Source organism: Augochlora pura, chromosome 8 (assembly GCF_028453695.1).
Source record: "Augochlora pura isolate Apur16 chromosome 8, APUR_v2.2.1, whole genome shotgun sequence".
NCBI classification, from domain to species: domain Eukaryota; kingdom Metazoa; phylum Arthropoda; class Insecta; order Hymenoptera; family Halictidae; genus Augochlora; species Augochlora pura.
The window spans coordinates 1,963,202-1,989,108 of record NC_135779.1 but is presented as its reverse complement, the minus strand read 5'-3'; the positions used below and the strand labels follow the sequence as shown (position 1 = coordinate 1,989,108).

Here is a 25,907-nt window from a genome sequence, read left to right as displayed (position 1 = left end):
GTCTAGTAAAGATTTTTTATTGTCATCGTCTTCTGTCTGTAGTTTACAAAAGTATTAACGAAAATAGTCGTCAATATATAATCTCTCGGTATAATTCCGATTAAATCTAACTCGCTATAATAATTTACAGAGAACAAAGCAAAGAGTGGATTTAATGAAGTTTTATAACTTGAACTTGAAACGATTATTGGTCAGAAGATCGATTTGAAAGAAGATCGTTACGGCATTGTATAATAGCACGCTGTGAATGAAAAATGTCGACGTCCGCGAAGGGAACAATCGAATTTGATCATTGACGTAAATGATTGGAGAGGAGAGAGAGAGGAGAAAATAGGAAAGGAAAGGAAGGGAAGAAGAGAGAGGAAAAAGAAGAGAAAAAAAAGAAAAGGAGGAGGAGAGAAGCGACAGGAAAATCTTGTCTCCTGACCTCGAGGGAGTAGGAGAAGTGAGTGAGGTCGTTCCACGATCGATAACGAGAGTCTCGCGAGAAGGTGCAAAAGAACCTCGTCGGATACCGACGAAAGGGCCGAAAGAATCGATCTCCTCCTATGAAAAGAAAGAGCCAACGAGACGGGGGTCAGGAGGAAACGAGACGCTAAATACCTACCGGTTTTTCTTCTTTAGTAGATGCTCGACGAGCGAGAACGAGAGGAGAGGAAACTTTGGTACTATCTCAGGTAGATTTCTACATAAGAGGGCATACAGCACACACGCTTATTGCTGCATCGTCAAGGGTCGTGAACGAGCTGACGAACGAACGAAGGAACGAACGAAGGAACGAACGAACGAACGAACGAATGAACGAACGAACGAACCAACGAACGAACGAACGAACGAACGAAAGAATGAACGAACGAACGAACGAACGAATGAACGAGCGAGCGAGCGAATAAACGAAAGAGTGAGCTGACACGGGGGTGAGTACACCATCACCCGCCACTGTCTGTCGTCCGTATTCTCTCTCTTCTTTTTTCATTCTGTTCCCTCGCATCGTCCTTCATTGGCGGTCCTCCTCTGTGACGAGGCGTTGTTAGAAGCGGTCCCGTTCTGCTCAACACTCGTTGATTCGCATGTCTGCCAACTGCGCCACGCCGAAGCTAAAGCCGAAGCCGAAATTTGTCGAGAATACTGCGACGTCGCGATCACATCACGGGCACGACGGGCACCGCGGGCACCTCGGGCACCACGGGCACTACTCTATCCACGCTACGTCATTTGTTTAGGCAATCAGGGCAAAGCTCGGTTTATCCTCGTCGGTCCCGCGACAGAACTGTTAGCTGCGTTCTCGTACCGCTCGGCGAGCTTATAAGATATTGGCCTCGCAAGTCTTACGTTACGTACAGCCTGTACAGCGTGCAACGTGCAAGCGTATAACGTGCAGGCCGTGCAAGCATATAGCGCATACGGCTTACGGCTTACGGCTTACAGTAATACGGAGTGAGCGTGTGTTGAGTGGCGGTCGTGCAGACAGGTGCGGCCGCCGGAGCCCCAACGTTGGTGGTAGAACAACAGCGCCTCCGTGCGGCGACTCTCCTCAGTTTCGGGCAAGATGGGCGAACCTCGCCGGGCAGTAGCTTAGACTCTACCTACAAGACAACACATACACTAAATGTTTCCTAACCACAAGTAACAATTAATTGTACATTTATTTTATTTAAGGGAACACAAACTCTATTTTTGTAACATGCTGTATTGGTAGTGCTTCGTGGAATTTGTACGATAGTAAAACAACAAAAAAGAATAAAAAGGTGCGAGGCCACGCGCGAGGTAGAACGGACGAAGACGAGACACGACGGAAAGCACCGAAAAAGATAGGAAGGTTTCGCGACACATCTCTCTTGAGAAGACCAAGCTGCGAGGTGCGAAACAGCCGAGCAAACAGAACTGGTTGGAAAGAACAAGAAGAGAGGAACGAGGAGAACGGTGAAACGGAAGGAAAGACGCGAGAAAAGAGGCGACGGATTGGGAAGACGGCGACCGAAACGACGAGGACAACGATAAAAAGGGACAATCCTGACGAAGACTGTAACGAGGTGAATCGGAACGATTGGGCCGCAATAGTGGCAACCACTGGGGCTGAAGACGACAGCGAAGTAGGTGATAATCTCTACGTGGTCTCTCCGCCGCTCGTTGCTTTGGCTCTCGGTGTAGCTTAGTTCATTTTTTTTTTCGGTGTGGTGCGTGTTTTAATAACGAGTTACGAGGAAGTGGAGAAAAGTGTACAATTGATAGCAGCAGTGAAGTGTATAGACGGCACACCCTCTTGACACTCTACATCCGTCTCGTCTCGATATTGCCATCGGTGCAGCTCTCTACCCCTTCGTTTCGCATATTTCTCGCTTACTAGCATACTTTTGCTACATTTACGTGAATGTGCGCGTGTACATTCGGCCAGTGCAGCAGATAAGCCGCGCATACATCTCTTTTCCTTCTGTTTCTCCTTCTCACTTCGGATCTTCCTCCGTCGCGATCCCATCTCTCTCTCTCGCTTTCTCTCTCTTTCTCTCTTGCCCTCTCTCTGTCCCTCCCTTACACCCTCTCTCTTGCTTCGTTACTCTCTGTGATCATCATACACCGTGGTCTCCTTTCGTTACATACGGTGCAAAAGTGATTAATCGTAGCTGCGACTGGACGCATCGGATTTCATTCGGTCTTTTAAAAACGATAATACCGACCGGCTATCGTGTCCCTTTGCCTTCGGTTCGTAACCATACGTACCGTACTTCGTCCTAGGTCTACCCCCTCCCGGCATCTCCCCCCTCGTTTTACGAAGCGTCTCACCCACACCTATTCATCCTCTCTCTCTCTTTATTCCTCGGTCTTTTACTGCCTCCGCTCCACCCTGGTTTATCGGCCGATCAGACTGCAAATTCGTTTGTGACCGTGCAGTGTGGGTTCTGTATCTAACCAGTGTCGAGAGGCAAACCGAAAAACACGGCTGACGCCGCTCTCTTGGCGACGCCAGACCAAAAAGCAGCAACGACATATAAGTACGATTAGAGAGAAGCGCGCGCGAGAAACAGAGGGAAAGAGAGAGAAAGATAGTTTTGCCCGTAGTAATAGGGCCGACGGCATTCGGTATCGTTTCGTTCGGGCGCCACGAGCGATAACACCGCTAACATGTCCGTGAGGATGGAAAACGTAGCCGCGCCGAGGAAGCTCAACTACAAAATGATGGTGAGTACTGAAATACAAATAATTTCTCTTGATTTTTCCGTTCTGTTCAGGTTTCGTGTTTCGCCTCGTATCACGTCGTATCGTGTCGTGTCGCGTTCTATCCTACCGTATCGTATCGTATGGTATCATATCGTATCGGTGCCGGGTGTAACGTGTGCCGGTCGCATCACGCGTTCAACGTTCATGCCGTTTAGAGAGCGTGCGTGCATAGTTACTTATGTATACATGCTCTTGGAAAACGTAGCATTACCATGGGGGCGGCCGATGGCCACGAACCTTGCGGAATCGACGTAGTTTGACAGTTTGCCGCGGGGCGTCTGCTGCCCCACCCAGTCTCCTCTTTCTGTCCCCCACCTTAACCTCTCGAGAGACCGTCTTCGCGTATTCCTTACCCCTCTCTCTTTCCTTTTCTTCCCCCTTTCTTTCTTTCTTTTCTTCCATCCCATTTTTTTTTCATTATTTCGTTCTTCGATCGCATCCCAACTGTAGCGATACGTTTCGAATTTATGTTTTCCTATTAAAGTACGTTTTAGGTGGTTCAGCGTGTGTCGTTCGTTCTTCCTCCCTTGTGTCGGTATCATGGAATTTCCAATCTTTGAAATTTCTATTCGTTGGTCAGTTTAAGTTACGTCGTATATGTTGGTTGTTTTTGAACGGAGAAAATGACTAATGCCTTAGTCATCGGTGGAAGTTCATTAGACGATACGCGCAGTTCGATTCCATTCATTACTTGTACAGTATTTGATTTGTCGTTATCTTTCGTTTAGAAAACAAATCTATCTTTCGTTCGATCAAGCATGGCGTTTACCAGTGTCTAGTTTCTAGTGATTCAATCGATGAGGGAAAAAATGTAAGTGCAGAACCACATGGCGAATGTAATGCTGCGTGCCTTTTCGTTCGTTACAATTTAATTGTGCGTTTCGAGACAATTCGTGACCGTTCAATAAATATTTTCTGCGAAACGAATGGATTTTTCAATGCGTCTTCGTGAAATCAGGTTCTTAATCTTATTCGTACGGTCCTGGCATTCTGCGCAGGCTCGTGCCGTCTCTTCCTGTTCTCTGCCTACTTTCAATTGCTATGCTTTTCGCAGAATAATTCCTATTAATATGTATTTCTTACTTTTGCGTATCTAGCATTCTCAACTGAATAAATATAAGTTAATTATCGTGCATCGCTCGGCATTCTAGTCGAATTATTGTAATTGCTTTTTAATTAATTGTTTATTGGACTTCAATAAGCCAACGCGAATATATATATATATATATATTTATTCGTGTTGGAAGTATTTTGAATATTTTTTGTTCAACATGTAAACGCGAAGTTCGTGTAGTAAAATATTTGATCGGTTCGTTGATAATCGTGGTAGGAGATTCAATGATATTTGACTAAACAAGTCTCTCCGCTTCTTAATATGATATTTAATTGTTTGTGAAAGTTACATGAAGTTACTATCCGGAAGCATTTTTAATCTACACATTGAAATTCGACCCAAGGCTTGTCAGTGCAGCCAACTTGATCGTGCGGTTTTAATCATGTATAATGACATATCTTTCGCCCTGCGACGACAGTTTTTTGACACGTTTCTCTCTCTCTCTCTCTCTCTCTCTCTCGCGCGCGCGCGCGCGCGCGGGCGCTCTCTCGCGGAAAACGTCAACAGCATCAATGTTCATGATATCTATCCCGAATTAAAGAATCGTAACGGTCCGTGCGCCAAGCCGAGCACGATATTGTTTGAAAATAATGTTATCACAACGTTGTTCGATAATTCCTTGTTTCGCTCTTTTCTGTAGCCCGATTATATTATTAACGTAGCCATTGAAAAGGTTATCGCACGCTAAACGCGTTCGAACAGTGACGTGCGAACAGCTGTTCTTTTCAGTGTTGCCAACTACCGGTCGATACTGTCCGCATCCGTGGGTTCCATTCGTTAAATTGATTAGTACCATATCGATAACTAGTATTCCATCAATCGAGTTGATCTCGTCGTAACTTCAGGGAAACGGCAATTTGTATAAATGTTGATGAAAAATCAATACCGTTAATTCGACGAACTTCGAATCGGCATGTGTTTCAACTATGGTACGATTCTTGACGTTCGTCGGCTACATCCGAATTAAGAACAAAACCGTTGCGCTTAAACAGACATTGCCGATACGAGTCGCCAAACGGACGATACCGTGGTTGACAGCTGAAAGTATTTACCTTTCATTACCCCCGTACTTTGAACTCGCCAATCGAAAGTGTTTAATTAACAAATCCAATATTTTGTCGAGATTACAGAACTCTATCTGTAACGTGTTTGTGTCCACCGATCTGTGTGTGTATGTACCGTTCGATGCATTCCTACAGTCGCACAGTCCGACAGGCGTTTCATTATCTGCATTTTGTGCTCGTGTCTCGATGAGTTATACTAGCTTTTAGATATTTTAGTGCCAGAAGTCTGCAAAATATTTCGATGAAAGTTGATTGCATTTCAATTCGTATATATTAAAAGTATCTCAAAAACATTAACGATTTAATTAAATACGGCACATGAAGTTGATTCAAAAAAAGCAGCGCGAAAATATTTTGTCATTGAAATTATAAACACCTACGCTCAGCCTCCGAACTATTCAGTTTTCTGCAAGTGTTTACAAACATTCGCGTGTTGTCCGTACGTCTAGTAACTTTGATGTACACGGTCTATCGAGAGTCGTTGAACTGCTAAAAAACAGCGTAGACATGTCAAAATTTTTTCGACAAGCTGTCCGAACGGATAAAAACGTTAGCCGAGAGCGATTATTCAGACGTGTTTGCTTCCCCGAAGCGTTAACGAACTTTCCTAACGCATCCACGACCAGTACAAAGTTGTCGTTTACTTTAATCTAAGCGTGACATTTATAATACGGGCTCGCGCGTGCCTTTATCTTGCACACGCACACGCACGGTCGGGTAAAGGCACAGGATAAATACGCGATTGCTCACATGTTGTTTCTTGAAACCAGTAGCCGGTCTAATCATCACACATTGTTGTTCGAACGAGAAGCAGCAGCATAAGTTAATTCGGCTGGATACGAATCGCTTGCTATTATATATTTTTCTTGTTTTCGATGCAGGTTTATCTTTTCACTGACAACTGATTTAGGATAATGTGTTCGAGTCGAAACGAAATAATCTCGGATGACAAAGTTGAATGCCTTGTAGTAAACAGTTTATCTCGGGGACGGTCTTGTGGCAGTCGCAGCGACAAGGCGAACACTTAGCGTACGTAATCGCGATTGTTCCAATTGCGGTTCAATGATTATTATTATTATTATTATTATTATCATTATTATTATCATTATTATTACGAATTCTGCGTGTCGATTCTGGTTCTTCACAGATGCACTGTAAATATCGGGATACGCTGCAGTTATACACATGCTTTGACCTTGGAATTAGGAAGTGCACCGAGATGCAAACGCAAAGACATTCACGGAAGACCTTGTTTACGATGTTCGCTACTTCTCTACTAACTCGTTGAACTCATAACCCCGCAACAATCGGTAACATAGCACATATTTCAAATCGTTCTCTCATGTTTCGACGGAATCAAAAGCGAGATGCTGCTTAATCTTCGCTGGCAAACATAGGCTCGAGATAAAGGTGTGGATTCCGTTCCTCGGCTAGAGAGATTCCTGACAAAATAGTGTCGACAAGTATGACTGCCTTTACGCGAGGCACGTGAGGGGTTCGGGTAAAGGCAAAACTTGGATGAGATCGTCCCGGTGTTGCAGAGGGTTGAAAACATAGGAGAGACGGATCCAAGAAAATGGAAAGGAAAAAATGGCGCGCGCGGAACTTTTAATATAGGAAAAAGTCGGCGTGGTTCGGCTCGGCTAGGCACGGCTCTCGGTATGTCTCGACCCGGTTCGGCCCGACTCGGCTCGATTCGATTCGATTCGGTTCGGTTTGTAGGTGGATACGAGGTGTACGCTAGGCGGTGGTATACATAGAAGCGGTAGCGGCGGCGTGGTAACGGTAACGGTGACGGTGGCGGCGGCGGTGACGATGGCGGTGACGGCGACGGCGGCGGCGGTGGTAGCGGTTGCGGCAGAGTCGGCGGAGGCGGCGACCGATGCAAAACCGGGCAGACGATTAAAGGGACGGGAGAGCGGGAGAGAGAAAGAGAAAGAGGGAACGAGCAGAGAGGAGCCTAAAGGGAGGCAGGGCCGGGGTAGGGTGCACAGAGAATAGACGCAGCAAGGATATCGATTATTCGCAGTTGCAGCGTCTGCAAGGCCTTCCGTTCGTCGGCAGAGGACGCACACCCGGAAATCTCGACAACGATACACCCGAACCGAGATTAATCTGATTTTTGCTCTTCCGGTATTCAAGTACTTTTGAATCGAGCTATCCGCGAACTGAACCTTAGGGGAAGACGATGTACGGATAGCTGAACGGAGGATAGGGGTTCGGATTAGATCCGAATAACGAAATCTAGCGACACCACGTGTATCTGTCTTTTTCCTTGTTCTCGACCTTGGCTTTGTCCTCGTCGACGATAATCTCATACCATTTCTCGTACCAACATCGTGCTTTTCCGACGATTACATGCTTTGGAAGTTGTAAGCAACGGCGTGACGCGACGCAGCGTGACAATGTGATCCTTTTTCCATTTCTCTAAACGTTCACCGTTTCTTCGCGCAGTAGAGAAAGCTTTAGCGGTGTTCTTGAAAAATATGAATCGTCGCCGATAGTTAACGGTTTGCGTGTTCACCTAACTGGCCCGAAGAATCGAATTCATACTCGGGACTTGTTCGATTGTGGCCGGCTGCCAGAGTTATATAATTATGATCGTGTCGACGGTTGATATTGTTCTGGTAAACTTTCGAGGCTGGCCGAAAAGACTGTATTCGTTTTCGGCACCGCAGCCTCCTCTCCGATAACTGAAATATGCGTGGCTGTATCGTTCGCTCGAGCACGAAGTTCGAAACAAAGCAGAGTCCAGGGGAGAGGCGTTTGTCGTTCCATGGAAGAAAAATACTCGAGATAAGGAGATTCGTTTCGCCTCGATCCGTTACATAAACGAAGCACCCCGGCGGTGTGTCCTCCGGTTTCTAACGCTGCCAAGCGATTATACGATAACGAAAGACATTCTCGGAATGCAATCGCTAGAGACAGAGCCACGATAGATAATAATAGAGTGACGTAAAGAGTAGGTAGCAGGCAATGTTCTCGCGGCGCGTTAAAAACGACCGCTGCGCCGCTCGGTCGTTCGAAAATTTACCGTGTCTCCGCCGAGCAAACAGCGTCGAGAACATCGTGTTTGTAGGTCTGACAGATTTTCGTCGTCGACCGCGGACCGTCTGATGCCACCGATTAGGGGAGTCCGCGACGAAACGATCGTTCCGATGCCGAGTCTGATAACGAGCGAGGCGATAGGCACAGGCGAAAGAGAAAGTCGAACACAGGGAGCGTGCGTCCGCAGAACGATTCGTCGCGATAGGACATCGTGACTAATTTGCTGACGAAGCGTTCAGAGTTTGCATAGCTTACGGAGCGTATATGCATACCCTTAGAGAAAAGTGATAGCATTGTTGTGAACCGAAGACACACGCTATCCATGGTGGCAGACAATGGCGAACGGTTCGGTTTATAACCGTCTCCGTCCTAGCGGTAAAATTTATTGCTCGGAGAACTTTCCTCTGCATGCCTCTCTGCCCCTATTACCTGTTTACCTGCACCTCTCGGTTGACCAGTCTACTACGAGCATAATTTGGATGACGAAGCGTACGGTTACCATTCCGAGCGATCCCTAATGTCTCGGATATCTACATCGAAAAATAACAAACAACTGATTCACAGAGCGAAGAAAGTTGCCGCGACTTTACGAGCGTAGCGGGACAATCGACCACCGTCCGACAAACCTTGACATTATACCCGCTCAGAAGACCTTGAACTAAAAACGTTTTGTTTCCGAACGGGGTCTACCTTTTTTCGGTTGCCTCTAGAATGCGGCCAATTTGTAAATTAGACATTAGAAGGGATCGAATTGCAGTCAACGATCACCGGACAATGAATCGTGTTCAACCTCAGGTAGAAGCGTTGTCTCTTTCTCTTTCATTCGACTTTACGACGATCTTGAATAACAAAGTTATTTTTGAAAATAGTTTGCGCGACTCGTGGTCGGCCAACCTAACGCAAAGGTACAAAAGGAAATTGATAAAGGACGGTAAACAGATAAAAGGAGAGAGAAACGATTGGATGGTCCGAGAAGAGTGTCGGACCTATCATCAACCTATCATGAATCTATCGTTAACGGACGGTCTCGTCGTTTCATCAAGTAAGGACTCGGAGGCACGCGATCTCTGCTATTAATACTGGTAGTTGCCCTAAACTCGGCTAAAGGGTGTCAGACTCGAGGCCGGACCAGGCAACTGGCCAGCTATCTATCTGTTTTCCTAACGCCGAGTTTGGGTTACCTCATGGATTTTACAGAGCCCTTCGTGTCGGCGATAATCATTGATATCGTTAGCTCTTTGAAGTTTGTATACGTCACCAAGGTATACAGATCCTTGGTGGTAGACCCTGCAGCTCGACAGCGGTCCAAATGATTCTCGGTCCGGAGACCAGACGCGACGGCGCGATATCGATGATTAGATGTAAATGACGAGTCGTTCGATCGGCTATTCGCTTTATCGGATTGCTTTGAATAATTCTGGATTTTATCGGCGCCGTTTACCAGTCGAGATCGGATCTCGTCGGAGCTTCGCTCCAGTCTGATCCGATGCCGAGAGCGTCAACTTTGGTCCGTCAGGATGAGGCGCGCGGTTAGACTATCGTCGCGCGTTACCAGATCGACACCCGTCGCGGCCAGACGTGACGTTTAAGCCTCGGCTCCGACCATATTAACGCGATCAATCGGCGACTCCGCGGTCCACGATTCGCGGCCCGCGAACAGCGGACCGGCTCCCAGCCGGGATACAAGGATCGATCGTGTGTGCCACGGATACGTGCACGCAACCCCGCTCGTCGTGTGCACACGCACTCCACCGATTAACCAGAAAGCGCTATCGCGTATCTCTGGTGCGCCGCGGATGCAGCCATTGATTTTTCTATCTCGCTTATCGTTGGTCGGTGGCCGCGTGCGGTAGGTAAGCACACGGGGCTCCGTCCCATCGCCTTTTATACCCCCGCGATGCTCATTCTTGACGGAACTCTTCTCCTCGTCGCAATCGAATCGATCTCGTCCACGTCGGTGTGTGTATCGTTCCTACGGATATGAGAAGAAATTTTATTGATACAGTATATTGTATTAATATAATATATATAATTTGGAATAATATAAATACGATTAGAGCATAGCATTAGAAGCCACGGGCACGACGCAACGCGGATGCAGTGAAAGCTGCGAGTGACGTGGTGGTCTTTCTTTGCAATTGCAACGAACAGGACGCGGGACTGGCCGCATTTTAGAAATCATTCGCGCATGATGGGCGCCCGCCGCAGTCGATTTTTATCTCGTCGATCGGTGGTCCTGATCGGAAACCGATTCCTTTGCGCGCTCCATTTTAAAAAGACGAACAAGAGTCGTTTATGTAAAACGACTCTCGGTTTTGCATTTCTCCCGGCGAAAAAGGAAATCGCCGTTCGAGCCGCGGCAAAATGGCGCAAAGATCGCGCGGAAAATCGAGGCCGCGCGTCAACGGGGAAAAGAGAGCTGCCGGCGTTCTCCAACATGTTGCGTTTTCATTTGCATAGCACGGTCGTCGACGACGAGGTACGCAAGTTCAGTGACTTTTCTCGATGAGTAATGCGAAATTCATTTACTCGCTGCAATTTCCTTCGCCGTTAATTCCGTTCGAATAACGTGGAATTTATGCAAAGCTGCCGGTGTAGAAACTAAAAATGAACAATCTGTTAGGTACGGCGCCACGTTCAACGCGCATTTTTGCTTTTGTTTCTTCGCTCTGATCCTCCGTAATCGCTCTCCGATTTTTCTCGTGGTATAAAATAACGCCTGCCTCGAAGCGAACGTCTTCTCGCATCCAACGCGTTTATTTCTTTCATTAAATCGATCCAAGCGTATAGTGGAATATGGTAACTGTCTCTCTTTGTCTTGCCGATCTCGTAAAATGCTTCGCTACCTACGGCGAAGAGAATCACGAATACCGTTTATCTCTGATTAATTCAGTGCTTACAATTGCGTATCTTCCGTGTAAACGCCGATGCGTCGAGAATACCAGTGTCGAGTCGCAGGTCGTCTTGTATCGTAAAGAGGAACAACGAACGATCGATAGATCGGTGCCAGTAAACGGCGAGCGAGACCAATAAGTGCGAGAATCGCGGACATCGATCGATAATGCAACGCGGATCGAAACAATGATCGGAGCCGTCGATTAGTTTGCGACGAATTTAGTGCCTGCCAGATGCTGTGTCAACGAAACTTTTCACGCGTTTTCCCGACACGGTGCGACGCGGATATTACGGAATCGGTGAAACGAAATGCGTCGAACACGTTTCGATAGATTCTCGCGGATCAACAGGTTTCATGGTATCGAAATGCGTCCGCGACGCGCTACGCCGAAACTGGCAAACGGTACTTGTTACAAGTAACTAGCAGACACTGACGCCCCCCGAGCTCGACATTTTTTTCAATCGACGAAGTTTGATTTAATTTGATTTTCAATTCGATTCGTAAAGTTAAAGTCTCGAGGAGTTCGCGAGCCATTCTATGCTTAATACGTACAAGTCTACGTCACACGTAATAAATATGTAACACGTGCACATAGCGCTATCGACATTTTTGTCATACGAACGCGTCGAACATCGTACTAAATCGAACTTTCTCTTTTCTGTTTACAGGTAAGTTCCTCGCTATTCCGAAGAAGACCGGAAAGCAAATAATCGCGCCCGTTGCCTTAGGTATGTTTCCGCGTTCATTCGATTCCCTCGCGTAATGAATTTCGGGCGAAGCGTCCGATTAGGCAAAAGCAACAACGACCTCGAAGATCGTCGAACAGTTTTACCAAGGTTTTTCGAACAAATACTCTTATGTAACGTAACATTTAAATCGCGTGGGCTTATTTAATTGCGAATCGCGACGCCTGGACACGTAACTCGGCCGACGCGAGGCTCCTCGGGTATGAAAATATTTTCGTTCGAGTCTTATTAAACAGCATCTTCTTCTGCGCTCGTATTGTAACATCTACGCTTTTATCGTGCGCCTAGAATGACTCTCGTTTCAATTTTTCGCCGCGCTCGCTGATAACCGAGAAGATCTACCGCCGGGCATCGTCGATGTAAACAACAATTTCGTATTCGCTAATATTGAGCGAGGAAAGAGAGGGATATAAAGAGTTAAAGTTGATTCTGTACTTGAAACGGAAATACGGTCAAGCAGAAGGAACAAGGTAAAAGGTAAACGTGTCGTGCACCTCGTTTGCCTCGAGCTCGGCCTTGCTCGGTACAACGATCCGGAAATAATTAATCGCGTTCTTCGACGGCCGGGGATTGAAATTGAAACGGAGATAGAAAAACCGCCTGGCGTTCAGCGATCCGCAAATTGGCAAAATTCTCTTTGCGTTGGCTAGCGCGCGCGTACGACCGTTTTCGAAAACATCGGGTCGGCGGAACTCGCAAAGCATTCGGTAGGATCTGTTACTCGGATCGGTTGCGGAGTATGCGAATTTATGCGAGCCTAGCCCGAACTCGCAGCGTCTACGTGTGTCTGCTCAAGGTGAAGAAACGGAATGTCCGGTATGCGCCCGGCGAAGAGGAACTCTTTCGAGCAGGACGCGGCGACGCGTCGCGACGCGAACCTGGCGACTGGTTTCCTCTTATCTATCCCCTTCCTCTGCTCTGTTTCTTCCTCCTCCCCCCCCCCCCCCTCCCAGTGTTCCTGGCGCATCGCACCTCGCCTCGCCCCGTCGCTTGCGCCCGCCTTTGCTCGTCGCGGATCCGCGCATTCACATGTTTGCATGTCGCGTGTTCGCACGTTCACGAGTTCACGGGTTCCCGGGTTCACGCGTACCACCATCGATCGTGCTAATCATTCGGAAATATGGACTCAAGTTACTCCGATCGAGGTTGGTCGCCCGTGTTAGTTCATGGTTCTCGGAAATAATGGTTTCCTCGGCTCGTTCCACCGCTAAGAAATATGTACCGCTATTGACACCGACGAGTATGCCTTCTCTGTATCGCGCGTCCTGACGCACGCGAACGCGGAAGGGTTGGTTGGCCTAATCGCTGGATACGTGCACGCCTCGCACGCCAGCAATGCGTCAAACAACTATTGGCATTGGCATATCGGAGAGGTCGCTACGCGCAAATATCGGCATTGCTTGCGTGTCTTTCAATGTTTCATTCTGTCTACTCGAGCCATGTATAGGGAGCTACCGGTTCACGCGGTCAGGAGCGGCGAGCATTACAATCGAGCGATACTGGATGGCGGAAAGTAATCGACGTAAGGACGAAGAGTCCGGTGTGTGCGAGTAGTCCGGCATCTGTTCGAGCACAACCTACGCGCATACATATGTATATCTGGTAGGAAAGTGCTTCGCCGACTGTCACGAGTGCCATATATCTTGGCCGTAAAGTAGTAAACGGGATCAAATTGATTCACAGACGTTGCAGCGGCGTTAACGCTCGATAAACTGTCTGTGCTGGGATTGTGGAGTATGACCGTGGTCCTCTCGCGTGTCCTCGCTTGTCCTCGTGTACGTCTCGCATTCCCTGGCGTGCAAAAGCATGCGGGAATTTTAGCCTCGTAACGGTGATTTTCATAGTTGTCCGCCGTATTCGTGATAGTACCGAGGAGTGCGTCGTGTATCCTGCCAGGCGTATCATCATCTAAAACCAACGACTAATTAAACTTTTTCGAAAGCATGACGAAGTCGTAAATGTATTTCAACCGAGGGATGGAGACTACAGTAACATAGACAAGGGTTTCTCGAAACTGTCCATTCTGGTCTCGATTCTCTTGGTCAAAAATAGTAAAGTTTCGCGTACAGTAGTTTTCTACTTTCGAGACTGTTGGATACCGTGGATTACGTTTCTCTGGAGCGACCTTGACGTCAGTTTCGCTTTGCCTGTTCATAGCATGTTAGCTCTTATAATTAGCATCTTCTGTAGTCTTGTAGATTTCGCGGCATCACGCTGCGAATTCGAAACTTGGAATTCCTCGTTGGATTTATGCCTATCCTGGCTTGGGCCTCTTCACAAATGCTTGGATCAGTCGTCCACGGTATAGTGTGTCATGATTCATGACTCATGAGCCAACGAAGAACGTTGGTAACAAACGAGAGAACGCGCGTTGCCCTCGTTGTTCTCGGTGTTCTCCTGTTTCGTTGGGTCAAGATGCGGCGGGAGACAAAGCTCGGCGAAAAAAATAACGAGGCCTACGATTTGTCCGTAGATACCGTCGCGCTGCACCGCACTTCATCGGTTCAATTGAACGGCATGCAGACAACGTTGCAGTTGGTCACTGCGAAATAGAGAACGACGTGTGAAATGGGTATCGTGATGTACCGACCGGATGCCGCTTCCTGCTTACCCTTACCACGTCTACGCATCGTTGTAACGTGCACCGTGCTCTAACGACGCGAACAAGACAGCACGTGGCCAAGGGTAGCTTCACCCTTGATTCAGCTTAAGAAAGTTCACGTAACCGTTTCTGGCTGGTGGACCGCGAGACATCGACCGTTGCCGGCAGCAAGCATATCTCTTTAGTCTCTACTCGCAGGTTCTAAAACAGAATTCGATAATTTTACATTGATTTCATCTGACGTATCCAAATTATTCGTAGACGCATCACTCTATAATACTTCAGATACCGGTTACTCGCGAGTTTCTTGATAACCGGGTTTCCGAGGAATCCGATATCTCTTCCTTGCTTGCACACCCTTCTTCGTTCTCCATTTTCCGACCTTGAAAGAACGGAGAACACGTAAACGCATTGATCGTATCCGCAGTCTGAAACTACACGGATAGTCATACCTTTTTTTTGCATTTCCGATTTATCTTCTCATCCTGTTAACACCGGTGGCGGGGAGATTCGACAAGGAACGAGAGAAACAGCGTTACTTACCGAGACGATAAGTAGCGCAGGAAGTGACAAGGTTCGAGTTTCATGATAAGTGATTTACAGCCATGACTTTCAGACCTGGGCTGGCTGCGCGTGCGCGTGCGTCAGTGCTGTCCCTCCTTCCCCTCTCTCTCTTTTTCTCTTTCTCCGTGTCTTGCCGTTGATTTGTCCTTGATTTTGAAAGCGCGATTTGTTGCCAGGCAAACGGTAAACCGCGTTATCGAAATTATGTAAAAAAAGAAATGAAAAAATTCTCAGGAGAGAAAGAAGGGACTTTCTAAAGGAGTACGGTGAACGCGAAGCTTTCAAAGAGTCCTGAAAGGTACTGATAAGGCCTCGACGCGACGGCTTGAGAAAGTCTTTCTCCGATACCCGACCCGATTCACGAACTCGACATTCTAGACGCGCGACGCCAAGAATTGTTCTAGACGAGAAGTGAATTTATTCCCGACCGTGACATTGCTCTTGACAACTAATCGACCGTAGGACCGTGTCCCCGTACACCTCTTTCATTGTTCCGACAAGGAAATTACGCTCTCCTCTGTTCTTCCCTTTCTTCAACGAGTAGGCGATATTTGCATATTCCATTCGATGCAATCGCTTCCCTCGAACGACGCTTCTTCTTCAATGTTCTGTAATCAGGTGAAAGGGATCAATTGATGTTGCTGATCAATTCAACAACTATTCGTAATTATTAATTCATCAGAAATTAAGAGATATACCTAGTCTCTGTGTTCGACCATCATCTCACCACTGCATCCATAGCAATTCATTTCTGAGTATTCGAACAGCAATGTCGAAGCTTCTTCGGCTAGCAGTCCTATTATTATAGTTCAGCAGTATGCAGAGGTTGAACACGATAGATAAGCAGCCGACCTAACCCAGACCTGCACCGTACGTACATATGCGCATACACGTGTGCATACGAGTGCCGACGTCTTCTCGGATAGCCCGAAAAAGCGACGAGTATCTCCAGCGATATCATTTCAGGAGTATTAGGTGTAGCAGAGTCTGCGAGAGTGGCTGCGGATACTGCCTGCGCTACTTAAGACCTGTTCGCATTTATTCGATGTACATTGACGTATTTATGAGAGACTCCATAATGTGCTGGCTGAAAATATGTACTGACACGAATTCGTTGTCTAAATTGTCAGGTTATGTCAGTTATGTGCCAATTAAAAACGCATACCTCTTTTTACATTGAAAGAAAGATTGGACGATGCATGTTTTAGGACAAATAACTGCATTAGGTTTTTTTTCCATTGTTGTTTGTATTACCGAAACTTTCGTACATAACCTGAAAATCAGCCTGTGTATAATATAAGATGGATATCACGAGATCGTGTCTATACCTTGACTTCTTCTGTTGCAATTGCCATATACCGGTCGTGCAGCATCATTGCTGCTCGTTTTGGTTAAAGGCGCGTCGCGTTAGTGAGTTTCGGTCTTAATCGTAAGCACTCCCTTAACCTCGTTGTTCCAAGACGTTCCCCGTCTCGAATTGCGCTCGTCGCCTTCGCTTCTATCTTCACCTTCACCTTCACCTACGCCGCTTTGCGCATCACGTCGAGAAATATAGTTCACGTGACCATACTTTTAATTAACTTTATTGCATTCGATGCTGCATCTCTAAATTTAGACTACCTAATTTGCCCTATCAAAGAAAAAGATTAGCGTAGAACACTGTGTTGTGCAATCGATATCATACCTATTATATGACGCCTTCCTATATCACATTCAACGCATCGCATTTTGTTTCGAGTGAAGCACCGTGTACGGTATTCCGTTGAAATCTGTATCGCCGTCAATGGTGACAGTTTCGTGGATAAAGCGTACGTCGTGTTGTTGGCGCACCTGCGCATGCACGAGCGCGTGTAAATCGAAAGTTAGGGCAGGTAGTATCTTAAGACGTACATACATGACACCAAGTTTGATGTTCTCGTTTTCAGGGTACGAACGGTCCGCGACCGACGTACGTGGGTGCTAACAATGGTAACGCCGGTGGCGCCGGGGGCGGCGGCGGTGGTGGTGGCGGAGGTAGCGGCGGTGGCGGCGTCGGCGTAGGTCCAGCGAGTGGCGGAGGTGGTGGCGGCGGAGGTGGAGGCGGCGGCGGTGGCGGAGGCGGACACGGATTGAAGGGGAACACCGGCGGCGGTCCACGAGGCGGAAACCCGGTGCAGTATCGTGCGAGCGGCGCCGCGGCCTGGGGTGCAGCGCCACCCTCTCACGCTGCTGCGGCTGCGGCGGCGGCGGCGGCTGCCTACCCGCCATACCCGAGGTACCCGAGCGCAGCGGCCGCGGCTGCGGCGGCCGGTCAGATGCCGGTCGGAGCACAGCAACTACCGCCTACGGCGAATCCTTACGCCACCGCCTCCTACGCACAACACGCGTCGGTAAGTTTGATCTTTTTTTCCCTTTACTCTTCTCTCATTTCTTCTGATTTCTTCTTAATTTCTTTTATTCTCTCTCTTCTTTTCTCTCCCTCTCATCCTCCCTCATTTTCTCCTATTTCGTCCATTTTTCTCTTTTCCTCGCAGTTTAATTGACGCTAAACGAATCTCGAGGTTCGATCGATTTGCAAGTGTCAACTACTTCTTCGCCGCTCACGCGACAATTTCGTGGATAACGCTAGGTACTTCGTGGTGTCAGTGCCGATACCAAAAGTATCTGTTGCACAGGTTATTGTATTATAGCATGTTGCTATATCGACATGCTATAGTTATCGTACTGTCCTTTCAAAAATTAAGCTCCAATGGAGACCATCCTAGTGTTGAAACTGAGATTACAGTACATGCAAAGAAAATACTAAACTTTTAATGATCGCGGAAGTAATTGTCCACCAAACATGGACCTCTTTAAACAATGTAGTGTGAGTACCACAAGCAGCATGCATATACACATTTAATATTATATGTACATGTGTGAAAGCAGAATGAAAAATTCATTAAATCCATTCGAATCGAATGCGAGAGATGACACTTTTTTAACTAGTAACAGACGTTCAGTTGAAAAATTCGGCTTTGCACGGTGAGAAGGTTAACCGCTTTTCCACGAACCGGGTGGGGCTATGATAACTCTGCATACTGTTCTTACATGATGCGCAATCTTTTACGGAGAATTCCGACACCCCCGAATTTGGCATGAAACTTCTTCATTGATCCGTGGTCGCACGTATTCCTTACGAAACAAAACATCCGTATTTATTGGTATAGTAGCACACAACCTGCATTGATCGGCAGAACATTTCCCAATAGGTTATCGCGGATAAAAGCTCGATATTGTCAATTATAATAAAAAGTTGTAAAAATGGGATATTCCAACGGTGTATTACTTTCGAGAAACCGATAAATAAGTTGGAGAAACGACGCACGTTGTACCACGGCGGTGTTTCCAACCCCTTTTACCGGGTGGGGCTAGAATGGTTTTCACGAGTTCTCGCCGTGTCGCACAGGAGTGGTGTAGTTTTATCTTCGAATGTTCGCAGATCATCCTATTTTGTGGATATTCTATAATAGTTTATTCTGTTTTGTCTTATCTTGTTCTTACCTTATATTTACTTCACCAAATTAAATGTTTTAACTGACACTTATTCCAAATTATCTGAGAAATGTATTGTAGCAGAAACATATTGTTAAATATATATTGTTTTCTATGTTTCCCAGTATGGTGGACAACGGGTACCAACGGCCTCCTCCCCAGCTAACACCAATAGTAGTTCTAGCAGCGCTAATGGTAGTCAAAGTGGGACAATGAGCACAAATCTTAGCAATAATGCTATACAAGGACAGCAGGCAGAACAACTGTCGAAAACAAATTTGTATATCCGTGGCCTCAACCAAAATACAACTGACAAAGACCTCGTTAACATGTGTTCTCAGTAAGTCGCTCGTGTGTTATTAAAGTGCTAGAGAGAGGAACTATGCTTCTTTCGCCGTAGGCAGTATGTGTTTTTTGTGATACATTGTATTTTTGCAGATATGGAACTATCACCTCTACAAAGGCAATTTTGGATAAAAACACAAATAAATGTAAAGGTACTTCTTCAAATTCATTATTCTACATTTTATTTTTATAAGAATTAGAATTTTGTAACTCGATGGACCCAGAAGTATCTTGTGTATTAATGTTTATTGGAATCGTGTGTTACAGGTTATGGATTTGTAGACTTTGAGTCACCAATGGCGGCAGAGGGTGCTGTGAAAGCACTGGTCGCCAAGGGCATCCAAGCGCAGATGGCGAAAGTGGGTATCTGGTTGCTCCGTAGACTGCCCAGTGTACGTTGGTTGTGCATGCAAGTACAGTAATACCAGAGTAACAGTAAACCTTTCTTCTCTTTCTTTTTCTGTTTCCCCTTTCTGTCTCTCTTCTCTTTCTCTCTCTCCTGTCTCTCTCTTCTCTCTCTCTCTCTCTCTCTCTCTGCTCTCTTTCTCTTCATCTTTCTTCATTTTCTGTTTTTGTCTTCTTTGTCGTCATTCTGTCGACACTGTCACCTTTCTCTGTGTCCATCTGTTATCCTCCTGTTTTTGCATACTTTTACATACTCCTTTATACCCCCACTGATACTTGATTATTAAATGCCATTAATTTGAGAGAAATTCTTATTCCAGTACTACTGTGACAAACAGACATATATGCAGTACTTTAATAGATTATTCATAATATAAAGTTGGATAAGAAGTACTGAAAGTTCAGTTGCAGTGGATGCCATGGTTGTCTTGAAACGATCCGTTTGTAGGTCTCGAACAGACTTATTTTAGATCCTCTCATGCGAATTTATTTATAAATTTTTTGAAAAAATTTATTATAGTAGCTACAATGATGTACTTTTTTTGGTTTATTTCTTTCTACTATAAAAGTTTAATCGTCATGATCACGAGTAATAGCGATTTGTCATTTTTTGGAAAAAAAAAATTAACATTTAAGTACTTGGTATAAAATTATTTGAATAGTTTATTTTAAGATGAACCTATAAGAAGGCAAGCATGGCATTGTATCAATGGCATCATTGCTCTGCTCTCAGCCCCTCTAGATACGCTTAGAAATTATATCTTGACTAAAACTATTTAGTATTCCATATTTGTTGCGTTATGTAGGAAAACTGTTTCTAGTCTAGTGATATTGAATAAAACGAAGACTATAAGTATTGTAAGGACTCCTTAAGAAGAAATAAGAAATTGGAAATATTTGTACATAACGACAAGTGAGAAAGGCTAGTTAACAATATAATTACCAATATAATAAAGTAACTAAATAGTCAAGCAATCTTCGTGGAAAAGGAGTACTATTACTAGAGGGGTAATTTCGAGTACACACTATATTTTCATTGCTAATGAAACATGAGAAATTTAAATGTAGTTGATAAAGGAAAGCAATCTTCCTGAAGTCATAAATACTTACCTAACACAGTTACCTATATGCATATCTGTATGGATCAAAAGAATATATTTGGCTAACAGTGAAAATATAGTAGCAGGCAATTATGCATAATTTTCAAGTAAATAAATTGGAAAAAAGATATCTTTATTTTGAAAAGAAACAGCAAAATTCTTCCTGTTGGAACCTGTCTCACTTGTCTGACAATCTCTAGTATTCACCAGTTCTGTCTATCATTCTGCCTCACATACCTACCAAACTGTCGTCGCTTGTTGCTATATCTCGGCCACGAATTGCTGATACTGCTGTGTCAATACATTTACAAATCATGTCTGAAAAATTACACTCATTTCAGCACTAATCGAAGCCTTTAGCAACCATCTAATGTACTTTCAACTATCTGTGTCCACGCATAAAAACCTATGTAAAAAAAAGCAGCTCTCCCTTACACTGTCAAAATTCTTGAAAAATTTGTTTCGTTAAAATTGAATTGAAACTATTAAATTTTACGGTAAAACAGTAGAACTCTTAGTGCGGTTTGTCTAGTCTGTGGTGCTCGAATACCATAAGGGATGACTTAAACTCAATTCTCTTAGAAAGATTGTCCATAAACTATTTTACCTACATACGCATATTGTCAAGTGAAAATATAACGGCTCTTGCCTACTCGCGTACATTTATTACTCAGAAAACTAACTTGGCATGGTTCTTCTAATCTGGCCGCGGTAAAAGCACGGGGTGCCATCAGCAGCTGTGATGATGTCAGTCGCATGTGATATGATACAACTAAATAACGTACCCGTCATTAACTGTCCTCAGGGTACATGGTACTTACATACCAGTTAGTGGTGCTATGTGAAGATCAGGTGCTATCTTATTCGTGGGGTGTTGGTTGGCTCTGATTGACACACTTGGCTTAAATAATAAAGTTTAACCAGCACACCAAGCAAAGTTGGATGTGTATAGAGGACCATTCGTGACAACGATCAGTATTACTCGTAAATTGTTTTACTTACTGTTGTTATCCTTGTATTTTTTCATTCGTAAACGTTTTCTATCATCAAGCAAATATTATTCCTGTATAAAAATCCTGTATACACATTCGCACTTGATCAAGATGTAAATCATTTTATTGAGAATATAAAGTCATTAAGATATATTATGGTTTTGTCACACACACTCACACGCATATGTATATGAACTTGTACGTATACATATATGTGTGCATATGTATATAATATTTTAATGGATATATATACATATATAATGCCATCAGCTTGGCTTATATCATGATATTTTCATTATTTATTCTTTTGTTTTAATGCATTCGCAAGATTGAAGTAAATTGTCGTAAAGTATAAGTATATTCAAGTAACTGTAGAGTTGATTGATTTTTTTGAGAGAAATGGTGGATCTCAAAATATGCTTGAGGGTGCATAAATATCGAATTCAAGTTAGAGTTAAGTTTAATGTACATATATGTCGTATATGTATATGCGTATATATATGTATACTATACACATATATATACATATATTCCTTTTCGTTCTTTGTGTATGGGAGTCATATACAGAGAAAATTTAAGCATGAACACATGTATATTGTATGTGAATATATCTTACATACAATGTGTTTTCTGTGATAATTGTGAGATACTTTAGCTCACTTTCGTTTTTCTGTCTCACGATGTAACCGTATATATGTGAACATGCCTGTGCTTTTTATCATGCTTGTATCTAATAACGTGTCATATGTGATTGAAACTATATTACTGCTTTGAATGGTTACACTTGATATTGTTTAGTAAAACGTGATTAGATGGTTTGCGTTACGTACTTGTGATTTATGACATAAGCATATATGATCATTCAACCAAATACAAAGAATCCTAAAAAAAAACAGTACAAGCGCAAAGTGATGCAAATCTCCTCGACCAAAATTTTTATCGTTGCATCGTTTGTGTATTAAAGAAAATTTTAGATTACAAATATTTCATATATTTTACAAAAAAAAGTGAGAGAGAGAGAGAGAGAGAGAGAGAGTGAATATGAGGGAGAATACGAGAGGAAAGTGTGTGAAAGAAGGAGAGAGGGGGAGGGAGAAAGAGAGAGAGAGAGAATATGAAAGATAGGTGTGTGAAAGAAAGTGAGAGAGAGAGGGAGAGAGAGAGATTTAAAAATACTCTTTTGATTACTTTTATCGAGAAAGAAGTGATTGCACAGGCGATATTCACTACACTATTTTTTTGTAGATTTATTACTTGTTCATGAAATAGTTACGATTTTAAATCACTAACATACACCATTGAATAGTGAATGCTATAGGCATATGTAGTTTGTTCATTATTATTAATACTTTTATTCAACTTGGTAAAGGAAGTTTCCTAAGAAAATAAAACACAATGTATTTTACGTGTGAGCATGCTTTGCACATAAATGCAGGATACATGATTTGATTTTGACTTGATGACAAGCATCCATAAAGCAAATTTGGAGAACCACCAGATTGTGGTAATGTAATGCCCTGAAGCATGATAACCTCTCAATATTAAGATAATAATTATCTTGATTCGTAATAAAATTTTTTCAATATTTGTCCACTGGTATACTCAAAATTAGATTAAAATAATTATCATAGTTTGAGGATCCTTATAGTAGCACCTCGTAGATTTATGTAATCTTTTGATATACAGAAAGTATTAATAAAAGATTTATTTTCAATACTATGTAAATTTTAGTTTTTAAAATTTCTTGCATTATCGTATTGGAATACAATTTAATTTTGAGTTATCATTTTAACATTCGAAATGGATTTGTAGCAAATGAGAACTCTAACTTAATACGATTCCATTTTAAATCTGAAATTTATTTTGTAAATAAGATACTGAAAAAAAATACTTTAACTGTTATAGATATATCGTCTGTGCACTCATTTTTAACCATAATTCTACAGAAACATGCAAACGTTACCTATAATTCAGTCATGAATGTTAAAATGATAGATATGAAACCTTTTTGAAATTCTATTTATATAAATACATATACATATCCAGAAATATACTACAATAAGTTGCATAGTGTTTTTACTCTCTTCTCAGCAACAGGAGCAGGACCCCACCAATTTGTATATTGCAAACTTACCATTGCACTTCAAAGAAAATGATGTTGAAGCATTGCTCGCTCAGTATGGGCAAGTTATCTCAACGCGTATATTACGCGACACTGCTGGACTAAGTAAAGGTGTTGGATTTGCAAGGTTAGCATCGGTTACGTTTATTTAAGTTTTGTTTGCTCCGGAAATAATGTTTGCGACTTGCGATGTGTACACACAGATATTCTTGATATTTTGTTATATTATTTTTTATATATTCATGATATTTCATAGTAATAACACGAATGTTTGTCCCAGAATGGAGTCCAAAGAGAAATGTGAACAGATTATCCAGATGTTTAATGGAAAGGCATTGCAAGGAGCTAAAGACCCTCTCTTGGTGAAATTCGCTGATGGTGGTAATAAGAAAAAGTCATTATACAAAAGTACAATATGGAGAGAAACTGGAGAGGTAATTGATTTTCTTGAGTAGAAATAAAATACAATACAACTTTGTAATTTAGACATTACACTTTATAAAGTTGCTTACAGAAATACTGTATTATACTATAAGAAATTCAGATTATTTAGCGATATAATGCATGCATCTTTGTTCACAGAATATAACACTGAATTATGATACAAGTGGCGTTGGTCAAAATGGAGTTGCAACCACCCACATGCTACCGGCAGCCACTTTAACGCAATATAGTCGTCACTATGGTCAAGCATTACCTGGCTACAGTGTACCAGGAGCTCCATGGGTCACTCCTTATTTGGTGCAGACTGCCCCTCCACACATGCAACAGGTCGACGTGAGTTTTTGTACAATTTTTTCGTTGATTTTATTTTTATTTTTTCTCTCTTTAAAATATTATGTATCTTATTATATTTCTTATTTATTTCAAGTGCTTGCACACCTTCAATATATTTTATTTTAGATACGTTTTGTTGTAGATTAGTGTTTTGCTGTAGAAAAATCTGAAAGTTTTCATTAGTGTTGAAAATCACAAAAGTATTCAGATTTGAGAATTTCATAGAATTTTAATGTTACAGATGATGCCATCAGCAGATCCTAGCAACCCACAGTACAGTATGATTCCTCAGCTTACTACGCAAATGTCTACATTGCATCTTGGCACTGGTTCCGTAAGTCTCTTTTCTTTTACTATGATACATACTTGTGTTTGGGTTTAACATTTATAGCTCTCGATCATTATCTATTGCAATATTGCATTTTCCAGTACATAGCAGCAAGCCCACATCCTTATCCTTATACTACTTACCCTCCTAGCATTATTCATACCATGCCATTGGGTGATTCTGAACAGACAAGTAACGCGGCATCTCCTGATGACTCCTATCAACAATACCAAGCTCAGCAGCCTAAGTAGGCTATGGTTTTTAGGTATGGATAATATGTATGTCTCTCTTTTTTCTCTTTCTCTCGTTACACACACGCGCGTGCGCATACACATGCACACACGTTTCTTAATGTTTCTGATAGATGCACATATATAGACAAATTTTTTAGATAAACTTACACACTTCGGTTCAATGTTATGTAAATTTTGTAATTGTAATATTTCAGATACGATTACACCGAGGGTTATGTAAGTTAGGAGAACAACACCTGTTGATACGAAGGATTATATTAATGAAGAATAGATGAGACTAAATACATTACATAAAGTCAGATAAGATTCTTCCTCATGATAATTGACTTGCCAGCCATCTTTTATACATTTTATCCACCAGATAAATAGGTGAAAGTAGTTAATATTTTCCAACGATTAGAGAATGAATGTTGTCATAAGAAGGGGGTACGAGTGCTTGTGTCATCTACATTGTTCGGCACCAGCACGGCTCCATACGTTGTAATCGCCAACACATCATTACGACAGTGACAAAAAAATTGATATTCTGCGACGGACAGTTTAGTGTCAAGCTGATAGGCTTCCAGGATTAACTTTAGGTATTACATTTACTAAGGAGACGATAAGTCGAAGCTGAACGCTTGAGAGTGTGAATAAATATTTTAACAAAAAATGTGTAAACTATAAAAGAAACGCTGCTCAGAAATATACAAAGGAGAATTCTTCCCAAGAAATAATAATAATAATAATTATAATAATAATTATAATAATAATAACGATATACAGAGAAACAAAAGCACTTCCAATGCTAGAGTTGATAAAGAAAAGAAAAATGTCATTCA

At 43.3% G+C, this 25,907-nt stretch overlaps 1 protein-coding gene and 1 long non-coding RNA gene across 3 annotated transcripts; one reads left to right on the top strand and one right to left on the bottom strand.

Annotated features, from left to right (window-relative positions):
* The first annotated feature begins 1,950 nt into the window (after positions 1 to 1,950).
* Shep (RNA binding motif single stranded interacting protein alan shepard) lies at positions 1,951 to 25,419 on the top strand. 2 transcript variants are annotated; one of them, XM_078188787.1, is made up of 11 exons: positions 1,951 to 3,177; positions 17,176 to 17,619; positions 18,889 to 19,103; positions 19,202 to 19,260; positions 19,376 to 19,521; positions 23,697 to 23,854; positions 24,008 to 24,161; positions 24,310 to 24,504; positions 24,746 to 24,838; positions 24,934 to 25,097; positions 25,281 to 25,419. In XM_078188787.1, the coding sequence occupies exons 1-10, from the start codon at positions 3,121 to 3,123 to the stop codon at positions 25,081 to 25,083; spliced, it is 1,671 nt and encodes a 556-aa protein (XP_078044913.1). In that variant the 5' UTR covers positions 1,951 to 3,120; the 3' UTR covers positions 25,084 to 25,097; positions 25,281 to 25,419. The 2 variants fall into 2 exon arrangements, with proteins under 2 accessions (XP_078044913.1, XP_078044912.1); XM_078188786.1 differs by lacking the exon at positions 1,951 to 3,177 and adding an exon at positions 13,107 to 13,229.
* On the bottom strand, positions 13,062 to 17,048 carry LOC144474169 (uncharacterized). The gene is made up of 7 exons (XR_013494704.1): positions 16,935 to 17,048; positions 16,579 to 16,880; positions 16,416 to 16,523; positions 15,949 to 16,337; positions 14,976 to 15,858; positions 14,702 to 14,887; positions 13,062 to 14,626 (listed from the first exon to the last, which is right to left on the bottom strand). It is a non-coding gene; the product is annotated as an uncharacterized LOC144474169 (long non-coding RNA).
* Positions 25,420 to 25,907: the final 488 nt, after the last annotated feature.

Excerpts from the sequence above, each read along its gene's own strand:
- Shep (XM_078188786.1), top strand. The coding sequence starts at position 13,122 with ATGTCGCGTGTTCGCACGTTCACGAGTTCACGGGTTCCCGGGTTCACG. Across the intron at positions 19,104-19,201 it reads CTCGTTAACATGTGTTCTCA|ATATGGAACTATCACCTCTA; the intron begins GTAAGTCGCTCG and ends GTATTTTTGCAG. Across the intron at positions 19,522-23,696 it reads TACGTTGGTTGTGCATGCAA|CAACAGGAGCAGGACCCCAC; the intron begins GTACAGTAATAC and ends CTCTCTTCTCAG.